The sequence below is a fragment of the Mus caroli genome, unplaced genomic scaffold (genome assembly GCF_900094665.2).
Source record: "Mus caroli unplaced genomic scaffold, CAROLI_EIJ_v1.1 scaffold_13907_1, whole genome shotgun sequence".
Lineage (NCBI taxonomy): Eukaryota > Metazoa > Chordata > Mammalia > Rodentia > Muridae > Mus > Mus caroli.
Window position 1 is genome coordinate 823 of NW_018391361.1, and position 11,682 is coordinate 12,504.

The window sequence follows — 11,682 nt, forward strand, 5'->3', positions numbered from 1 at the left end:
GTACACTGTCGCTGTCTTCAGACACACCAGAAGAGGGCGTCAGATCATTACGGATGGTTGTGAGCCACCATGTGGTTGCTGGGATTTGAACTCCGGACCACATGAAGATTTTTAAAACATTACAATCACTTTTTAAGGAGGACAAATTACCATTCAATCTAACTTCATTTCTATATATTTTCCTCAAGATGTACAACTTATGAATCCCAATTATTTTCCACCAGAATTACCTGGGTATATAGTTAGAAGAGTTTTTCTAATCCAATTTGCTGCTAACACTTTTAGGCTGCAAAATCTAGTTTATATTTTTACAAATACTTTGATCTTATTGAATGTTTCCTGAAGAGGCACAGAGGCAGACATCATCAGAGTAATTCAGAACAAAACCTAAAAAGGAGATCTCTGGCAGTTTTATGTGAGTCACAACCTCTAGTGTACAATATTACTGTCAAGTAGGGCAATATAAGAATATCTCTTCCAAATGCTATATCAGTATTATGTACAGGACTCTCCTCTTCAATCTTAGAAGTATTTATGGATTATGGCATAAAAGCCTTTTAAAAAATATTAATCAAATATCCCCAAAATGTAAAAGTATAAAAATCCCTTCAAACATTTGAAACACAGATATCAAGACTAAAACTGAAAGACAGAAAGGCAGTCATTATAACATGTGAATACATTTGTTACATATTTGTCAAACACCTAAGCTTGCTGTTCCCATTAGAAGTGGATGTGCCAGGCTTCCACGTTTGCTCATTTGAATCAGAGATGAGAGAAAAAGTCACAGGTAATCAACTGTTTGCAGGTAAATATGATTACAAGTGTTTTCACGTGCACCACACCTCATGCTGCTCTCTGTGTTGTAGCTCCTTCAGTTTACCTATGGACCTTTCAATTCTATCTTAAGTGATGATGAACAATATCCATATCTCTATCAGATGGCCCCAAAGGACACATCTCTAGCATTGGCAATGGTCTCCTTCATACTTTACTTCAAATGGAACTGGATTGGCCTTGTAATCCCAGATGACGATCAAGGAAACCAATTTCTTTTAGAGTTGAGGAAAGAGAGTGAAAACAAAGAAATTTGCTTTGCCTTTGTGAAAATGATCTCTGTTAATGAAGTTTCATTTAAACATAAAAATGAAATGTACTACAGCCAAATTGTGATGTCATTAACAAATGTTATTATCATTTATGGAGAAACATACAATTTCATTAAATTGATGTTCAGAATGTGGGACACTCCCATTTTACAGAGAATATGGATCACCACAATACAATGGAATTTCCCTACCAGTAAGGCAGACATAAGTCATGGCACATTCTATGGTTCACTTACTTTTCTACCNCACCATGGTGAGATTTCTGGCTTTAAAAATTTTGTACAGAAATGGTTCCATCTCAGAAACACAGACTTATATCTAGTAATGCCAGAGAGGAAATATTTTAACTATGAAGACTCAGCATCTAACTGTAAAATACTGAAGAACAATTCATCTGATGCCTCATTTGATTGGCTAATGGAAGAGAAGTTTGACATGACCTTTAGTGAGAGTAGTCATAACATATACAATGCTGTGCATGCCATAGCCCATGCCCTCCACGAGATGAATCTGCAACAGGCTGATAATCAGGCAATATACAATGGAAAAGGAGCCAGTTCTCACTGCTTGAAGGTAAAAGTTTCTTGTATTGGCTGAGGTTTGGTGGCTTCAATTGCATAGTTGTTTAGAGTCTTTAAGATGCCCAGACTTAAAGAAATAAGAAATATTTTTCCAAACATTTTACCTTAACAAAAGCAAATCAATAGATTGTTTTGAATGTGATTGGAAAAAGAATTCACAGATTAGCATTGATAATGTGTGGTTTTATACAGAGCACCCAAATATCTATTAGCATGCCCCTTNCAATATTGGATATAAACAGTCTTTCCTCATTAATTTTCTACATGATTAGGAGATGAGTTTTTATTTATATTTGTCAATTATATGGAAATCATTTGGAGGAATTATTTTCATTAGTGTAATCCAGTGATTCTGCCAAGTGTGTAGGCTCTGGAGAGCATTCTGGATTTTCTGAGAGTAACTACACAAGAAATAGTGTTGGTATTCATTTCTGTCTGTAGAAATGTTTTTATATGTGTGAATGTATGCTTCTCACTGAGTATATGTATATTTTCTACTCTTTCTACATATCTGCCTTTATGTCCGTGTTATTTTCAACATATATGTTTATCTCTCTGTATAAAAGTGGAAGTGAGCAACAATTTTTTCTATGTAGGAATTTCTTTCTGTAAGTGTTTGTTTATATATGTGTGTATGTTTTTTGGGGTTTTGTCAGAGTAGGTTTCATTGTGTAAAATGTATGTATTTTGTAAGTGTTTATAAGTACTTATACGGATTTGTACCTGCTTTAATAAGTATGTGTCTGCCTATTTCTTTGTAATTGGCAAGGACTTTGCCTTCCTTTTTGTCTTTAGGTGTGAGTATAAAAATCTCTTTGTGTTAATATTGTTCATGGTTGGTCCTTAAATATTTATACCTCTCCCTGTGTTTTGCTCTCTCTCTCTCTCTCTCTCTCTCTCTCTCTCTCTCTCTCTCTCTCTCTCTCTCTCTCTCTGTGTGTGTGTGTGTGTGTGTGTGTGTCTGTGTGTGTGTCTGTATGTCTGTGTGAGTAGTTGTATGTGTGCCAGTGTATTATTTTGTGTGATTTCATATCTGTGTTTTTATTTGAGTGGATATGATTGTCATTTATGTGCCTGAATATTTACATTGGTGTGTCAACATGTACGAATATTTGTTTGTAAATAAATGTATAGCTGTACTATATGTGAGACTTAAAAAGGATGTGAGCCTCTCTCAGTGTCTGTGTGTATATTTATGTGTTTGTGTGTGTGTTTGTGTGTCTGTGTCTGTGTGTTGCATACCTGTGTTTGGAATCACATTTTTCTCTGTTTGTGTTTGGTATTCTTCGCTGAGAATACTGAAATTCTTGTAATATTGTGAAAATTTCATTTATGGAATTGCATTTGTTGTGATTCCTCTCTTTCTGTCTTTCTTAAATATGTGACCTTTGCTATGAAATCAGAATGAATTTTATGACTTGAAGGAATTATATATACATTATAGTGAAGTGCTTGTATTTTAGGTAAACTCCTTTCTAAGAAGGGCCTACTTTACTAATCCTCTTGGAGACAAAGTATTTATGAAGGAAAGAGTAATAATGCAGGATGAATATGACATTATTTACTTTGGGAATCTCTCACAACACCTTGGGATGAAGATGAAGTTAGGAAAGTTCAGCCCATATTTACCAAATGGTCAACACTTTCACTTTTATGTAGACATGATTGAGTTGGCCACAGGAAGAAGAAAGGTAAGTGTGTGCTAGCTTACTGGTTTATAATACACAGCAGTAAACAGTGTCAGATGAATACACGGCAACATGTTGAAATGAAGAATTTAGTCACATAAGGGACCAATTTCTAGTCTCCAGTATGATATTACTTTTTTCATATTTCACATTTTTACCAATTATTTGAAGATTTCAAACATGCATAAAATATACCTTTGTCATATCAGAACCATTTTTTGAAATTTAATAAATTAAAAAAAACTGTTCTTCACCACTGTTTGATATTATTTCCTTTAAATTAAACAAAATTTTCTTCACTTAATTGTGCTAATGAAACAGTAATCTCCGCCCTTACCTTAAACTTCTGGAACAGGTATTGATATGAAAGAGGCTAGTGTTACAGTTATGAAACACCAATAGTCATAATTGCTAACCCTTGTCATTATATCCAAAAATGTTTACCATATAATAAAAGGACATTCACCACATTCACTAATGAACACAATTACAGAAAATGATATTCATTGAAACATCGATTTACTCTTTTACATAAGATGACCAGAAGGTCAAAGGAACCTATAGACAGCACTAGAACAACAGAAAAATAAAGGCTATTAACACACCTCAAGTACAGCAATAACTGCACCCAGACAAAAGCAACAAATAATTTTCAGTTACAATTGAAGTCTTTTGTTAACATTTTATGAATGAAATCGAAGACAACAAACTGGTTTATTTTTCAAGACATTCCTAAGTTGCCTGCAGAGGGTAGGAAGACACATTCATATACAAGAGGAGAACTTTTCTTTATTAAAAAAATGGAGGAAAACAGTATAATGTTTAATAAGAGGGAAAAAGGTCATTCAAGAACAATACATTTGTTGTATATGTGTGGAAAAATTCATGACAAAAACACCTACCAAAAGAACAAAACACACAACAGAAAGATCATTCTCTGAGAATAGGGAGATTATTTTTTAAATTTTGATTATTTTATTTATTGAAAATAACTTGTTATTCTCACATAATATATTCTAATTACAGTTTCTATTCCTTCTATTGGGATGTGAACAATTGTCAGTTCTACTGGCAAATATATCATANTTAATATTCCTATTTCCTTCCTTTTTCATCAGATCCACTTTATGTCACTCATTAGAAAATGACATGATTCTATGGGAGAATAATAAAATAAAACAGGATTAAACAAAACTAAGCCATCATAATAGAACAAAATTTTCATAACACATGATAGTACCTAGACATATGAAATTGAGCTAGGTGAAAAGACCAGGAAATCCTACTTTATACCTCATATGAATAGTAGTGAGTGAAGCATGAGTTAGTGATCAACAATTGATTGACAGTTATACCCAGTTTAGAACTAAGAATACTTTATTTTTGAAAATATAATTCAAACTGTCAATTTGATAATCAGAACAACTGGAACTACTGATACAAATCATGTATTCCACATTTGAATGTGGAATAACATAAGAAGAAGTGCCTATAAACTATTAATGTCAAACTACAAAAGGAATTCCTTGGACAAAGTGATGTTATATGTCAATGGGAAATCTACACAAACACCCTGAAATACACTGTCCTTTTCAAAGCCATCCAAAAGACAAGAATCTGGTAGTCAAACACTGTTGGTATCTTCTTTTATCACTGATTAACCATAACATAATTACTAAATAAAAGGGACAGTAGGAAAAATTTTGTGACTCACAAATGCCCTGTTCCCCTACCTGGAAATTAATCTTATATAAACTGAATGTACTCAGGACTTGGGAGCAAAAGTGTGAAAATACAGTCACATTGATATTTGAGCCCAAATGAGACCAACTCATTGCTTCCTCTTGACTATTCCATCTATTGTAAACAGGTTTTCTTGAGGTTTGTTGGATGAGGGCAATTCTCAGTTTTGCTTGCAAACTAATCAGAGTTAATACACCTCCACAACTGCTGATAATCCTGGCTTGCTCATTCATTTTTCTACGTTGGATTTTTGTCAACTGTTTTTCATTCACTCTGAAAATTGTTATTTTTGGAGCTGTGCTACTTATAAAATATTTAGGAAGCACTACATGACAATCAATGAATGTTAGATACCCCTCATATGTATCTATGGTGCACACTGCATGAAAATATAAGTATCATTTATCGCAGTATACTTTAATATTTTATATGAAGAAACAGTAAGTAAAGAGCAAGTTTATAGTATATATACAACTTTATTATTTTCATACCTTTGTGCCTTCAATAGGGCCTGATATGTAATAGGGCTTTTATGGGAAAAATTTGCAATCATATACCTAACATTCAACTGGTATAAAAGAGACTAAAGCCAAAAAAAATTAAAAACAAAAAAATCAAAACAACAACAACAACAACAACAAAAACTAGTTTTATTATCAGGCTGTCATGGAACTAATTCTGTAGACCATGATGGCCTCAAAATCAGAAATCTGCCTGCCTCTGCCTCCCAAGTGCTGTGATTAAATTTGTGTACCACCACTGCCCAGCTGCCTTTGGCTTAATAAAAGTAAGACATATAAAGCCTTAACAAAACAAAACAAACAACAACAAAAAAACTGCTCTTATTTTACTGTTGTTTATTACATTCTTAGAGTTGAAGATTGAACCTAGTATGTGTTAGGCTAGAAGCTACCCATGAATTATACTCCCATTTTCATTGTGATTTTGCTACTTGTGGCTTTTTTTTTTCAATTTTTTAAATTGGAGATTTCATTTATTTACATTTCACATGTTACTCCTTTACCCTGTTTCCCTTCAGCAAACCCACTACACCATCTCCCCTTACGCTTCTTCTATGAGGGTGCTCTCCCACCCACCTAGCCACTCCTTCCTTAGCACCTAAGCATTCCTCTACACTGGGGCATCAAGCCTTCACAGAACCAAAGGCCTCCCCTCCCACTGATGCCAGATAGGAAACTTTAACTCCTTCACTACTTCTCCTAACACCTCCATTGAGGTCCCTGTACTCAGTTCAATGGTTGACTGTGAGCATCCATATCTGTATTGGTCAGGATCTGGCAGAGCCTCTCAGGAGATAACTGTATCAGAGAGCAGTATTTACTGTGTGTAAAAAGTTCTTGCCATCCACAATAGTGTCTGGGTGTGGTGACTGCATTTGGGATGGATCTCCAGGTGGGGTAGTATCTGTGTGTCCTTTCCTTCTGTCTCTGCTCTACTCTTTGNCCCATTATTTCCATTAGACCGAAACAATTCTGGGTTAAATTTTGTAGATGTGTGGGTGGCCCTATTCCTCAACTGGGGGGCCATGCATAAACTCTAGATATGGTATCAACAGACTCTTCTTCCCAATTCTGGGTTATTTCAGCTAATGTCAATCCTGTGGGTTCCTGGGATGCTCTTGATTTCCTGGCATCTGGGACTTTCTGGTTGCTACCCAAAGAACCCCATCCCTGATTGCTATACACCTCTGTTCAATTTCCTGACCTTTCTAAACATCTTCCATCTTTTGCCATACCTGATTCTTCTCCTATTTTTCCCCTCACCCTGTTTTCTTCCTCTAAGGGAGAATTTATTTCAGGGATGCAAGCATACTTCAATTTATGCAGTTCCATTAAATGCAATACACGACAAAATATAGAATTACATTATTTTCAAAAAAACCTTTAGAAATGGCTCTTAGTCAACTCCAACATTAATTCATAGATAAAGAAACAAAAATAGTGATAGAACAGAAGGGACCTATATGTATATTAGAACATTTTATTTCACAAAATTATTTACAATACTATAATACATGCAGAGGAAATGTATCTATGAAAGTCAGAAATATTGTCAGGTTGTTTTGTGATTCATGGAAAAGAAGGAAAAGAAAGGAAGGAAGGGAAAGAAAGGGAAGGGAAGGAAATAGAAGGAAAGGAAAGAAAAAAAGGAAAGGGAAGGGAAGGGAAGGGGAGGAAAGAAAGAAAATGATGGAGAGAGAAAGAAAGAAAGAAAGAAAGAAAGGAAGGAAGGAAGAAAGAAAGAAAATAAATGATGGGCAGGAGAAATATACTCTGATCTCTGATGGGAAAGTGTAAGACCGTTTTCACCCATATCAAAAATATAGAAAGAATTCTTCAAATCTTTAATTAGCTTTAAACAATATAATATTTATCCAGCTTTTTACAATATTTGAAGCCACTGTAGAGCATTTTGACATCATGGAATACTCCATGTTTAAGGTCGTTACCGTATAATTTATCATCCCCAACCATATTAAACCAGTGTCTGCATACTCCACAATTTTTAATATACATTTTCTCATGCTTTGCAACAGTGATTTATTTGAGGTCATATTTGTTATCTGTGACTGAAGGACATATTTTTCCTATTTCAAATTTCTTCCAATACTCACTTGCCTCTCTGTTGCTTTAATTGAACTTTGATAATAAGGAAAGGGAGGAGGAAGGTGTGATTTGACATATGGCTTCTAGTTATAGAAAGACAAGTGTGGATATCAGGAAACAGGAACTAAAGAATAGATTTTTTTCTTTATGACAAGGCAATGAAAAATCTTTTAATATCAATTTCCCAAAACATTTTTCTGATTCTCCCATTAATGGAAAAAACTGCCAACATTACTTTAGGCTGTTTTTTTTTTTTTTTTTTTTTCCAAGAGGTCTTAAAAGAACACTACTTACTGGCTCAACTGCCCACAGTAAGATTGACATTCTTATATCAATTACCACAGAAGAAAATGCTTCAAAGATATGAGGACAGGCGAGTGTTGGCTGAGAGAATAGTTCAATTACATTTCCTCTGTCCATAGCACTTAGTACCAAGTTGAAAATAATTAACTAAAAAATATCAGGTTGTAGTTTTCACATAAAGCTCAATATCACCACTTTTTCCTAAATTACTAGACACTCAGATACTATGCAACATTTCTTCAATTCATTTCAAATATTATTTCTGGCCATTAAATAATGGACATACTAAAATGTCAATCAGGGGCCTGGTGGTGGTGGCACGCACCTTTAATCAAAGCACTTGGGAGGTAGAGGCAGGTGGATTTCTGTGTTTGATGCCAGCCTGGTCTACAAAGTGAGTTCCAGGACAGCCAGGGCTACACAGAGAAACCCTGCCTCAAAAGACACACACACACACACACACACACACACACACACACACACACACACAAGTATATGTCATACAGATTGTGTGAATAAAATGAGCTTATTGAAATCTTAATGTGCTAATCTAAAACATAAAAGAACCTTCTAAAACTCATTATCAATATGTGTCTAATTTTTTTTCAGATGCCATCCTCTGTGTGCAGTGCAGATTGTAGTCCTGGATTTAGAAGATTATGGAAGGAGGGTATGGCAGTCTGCTGTTTTGTTTGCAGCCCCTGCCCTGAAAATGAAATTTCTAATGAGACAAGTGAGTGTTTGCTGCTCTGATAAATCCTGAAGATATGTATTTCTCTTGCATCACCCTGGAATAATGAAGTCAGCTAAAAGGCAACTGCAGATATAAAGTATATTACTTATCAAATTTACTACTTGTNAGAGCATTTTGACATCATGGAATACTCCATGTTTAAGGTCGTTACCGTATAATTTATCATCCCCAACCATATTAAACCAGTGTCTGCATACTCCACAATTTTTAATATACATTTTCTCATGCTTTGCAACAGTGATTTATTTGAGGTCATATTTGTTATCTGTGACTGAAGGACATATTTTTCCTATTTCAAATTTCTTCCAATACTCACTTGCCTCTCTGTTGCTTTAATTGAACTTTGATAATAAGGAAAGGGAGGAGGAAGGTGTGATTTGACATATGGCTTCTAGTTATAGAAAGACAAGTGTGGATATCAGGAAACAGGAACTAAAGAATAGATTTTTTTCTTTATGACAAGGCAATGAAAAATCTTTTAATATCAATTTCCCAAAACATTTTTCTGATTCTCCCATTAATGGAAAAAACTGCCAACATTACTTTAGGCTGTTTTTTTTTTTTTTTTTTTTTCCAAGAGGTCTTAAAAGAACACTACTTACTGGCTCAACTGCCCACAGTAAGATTGACATTCTTATATCAATTACCACAGAAGAAAATGCTTCAAAGATATGAGGACAGGCGAGTGTTGGCTGAGAGAATAGTTCAATTACATTTCCTCTGTCCATAGCACTTAGTACCAAGTTGAAAATAATTAACTAAAAAATATCAGGTTGTAGTTTTCACATAAAGCTCAATATCACCACTTTTTCCTAAATTACTAGACACTCAGATACTATGCAACATTTCTTCAATTCATTTCAAATATTATTTCTGGCCATTAAATAATGGACATACTAAAATGTCAATCAGGGGCCTGGTGGTGGTGGCACGCACCTTTAATCAAAGCACTTGGGAGGTAGAGGCAGGTGGATTTCTGTGTTTGATGCCAGCCTGGTCTACAAAGTGAGTTCCAGGACAGCCAGGGCTACACAGAGAAACCCTGCCTCAAAAGACACACACACACACACACACACACACACACACACACACACACACACAAGTATATGTCATACAGATTGTGTGAATAAAATGAGCTTATTGAAATCTTAATGTGCTAATCTAAAACATAAAAGAACCTTCTAAAACTCATTATCAATATGTGTCTAATTTTTTTTCAGATGCCATCCTCTGTGTGCAGTGCAGATTGTAGTCCTGGATTTAGAAGATTATGGAAGGAGGGTATGGCAGTCTGCTGTTTTGTTTGCAGCCCCTGCCCTGAAAATGAAATTTCTAATGAGACAAGTGAGTGTTTGCTGCTCTGATAAATCCTGAAGATATGTATTTCTCTTGCATCACCCTGGAATAATGAAGTCAGCTAAAAGGCAACTGCAGATATAAAGTATATTACTTATCAAATTTACTACTTGTAGATAAAAAAATTCTTAACAAAATCTTGCAAAAGCAAACAAACATGCCTGGTGCCTTGACCCACATATTGACTCATTGAAAATTCATGGTAGATTACATTTCACAAAGAAAATACTTTAGAAAATATAACTGCAATTTGCAGGAATACTGCACAAGATTTTCCAAACAGATAATCTATTATAAAACTACATGTACATTTAGATTTAAGTCACNAATTTTGTTAGTATTGATTTAGTCATATTTCATGAATCGATCTATCCTAAATATGATTGTGCACACCATGTACATATAAGAGCCCATGAAGATCTGAATGTTATATTTAATCTACGGGATGAGATCATGAGACTACTAGGTGCTAAGTCCATGTTCTCTGTAAGATTAATATAGAAGACAAAAGTATTTGCAAATTTGTGAAAAATGCTAAGTATGCGATATTAAGAGGGCCATGTTCAAAACCAGATGTAGTAAGAATCCAGGATGTAGGGGATAAGAGTTGACCTATGAATTGGAATATACCATGAGACTCATATTCAGTATATTACATACTACACCCATTGTGAAGATAATTTTTTAGGGTTGGCAAAATGCAATGAGTTTATGGTTACCTTTTCAAATATTTTGCCTTTCCTTCTACAAAATGAATTAAAATTATTAAAAGACATATTATGCCTGTGAGACACTTAAATCATTTGTTGCTAAGGCTTACAGTTTGAGTTTATTCCCATGATGCATGGAGTAAAACCAAGCAATCTACTAACTTTTCTTTTTAGTTTGTTTTTTTTTTTTTTGTTTTGTTTTGTTTTGTTTTGTTTTGTTTAGGAAGAGCATTCTTTTTTTATTATTATGTATTTTCCTCAATTACATATGAGATGCTATCCCAACAGTCCCCATAACCTACCCCCACTTCCCTACCCACCCATTCCCATTTATTTCCTTGGCAGTCCCCTGTACTGTGGCATATAAAGTTTGGGTGTCCAATGGGCCTCTCTTTACAGTGATGGCTGACTAGGCCATCTTTTGTTACGTATGCAGCTAGAGTCAAAAGCTCCGGGGGACTGGTTTTTTCATAATGTTGGTCCACCTATAGGGTTGCAGATCCCTTTAGCTCCTTGGGTATTTTCTCTACTTCCTTCATTGGGAGCCATGTGATCCATCCAATAGCTGACTGAGATCATTCGCTTCTGTGTTTGCTAGGCCCTGGCATAGTCTCACAAGAGACAGCTATATCTGGGTCCTTTCAGCAAAATCATGTTAGTGTATGCAATGGTGTCAGTGTTTGGAAGCTGATTATGGGGTGGATTCCCAGATATGGCAGTCTCTAGATGGTCCATCCTTTCGTCACAGCTCTAAACATTGTCTCTGTAACTCCTTCCATGGGTGTTTTGTTCCCAATTCTAAGAAGGGGCA

At 35.0% G+C, this 11,682-nt stretch overlaps 1 protein-coding gene across 1 annotated transcript in view; it reads left to right on the top strand.

Moving 5' to 3' along the window:
* The first annotated feature begins 875 nt into the window (after nt 1-875).
* The window catches only part of LOC110289138 (vomeronasal type-2 receptor 116-like), a 15,956-nt gene continuing 5,149 nt past the window's right edge, over nt 876-11,682 (top strand). Inside the window, exons 1-3 of the mRNA XM_021155320.1 lie at nt 876-1,682; nt 3,154-3,381; nt 8,661-8,784. Of these exons, the coding sequence (XP_021010979.1) occupies nt 942-1,682; nt 3,154-3,381; nt 8,661-8,784 (1,093 nt within the window). The 5' untranslated portion in view covers nt 876-941. The remainder of the gene's footprint in view (nt 1,683-3,153; nt 3,382-8,660; nt 8,785-11,682) is intronic.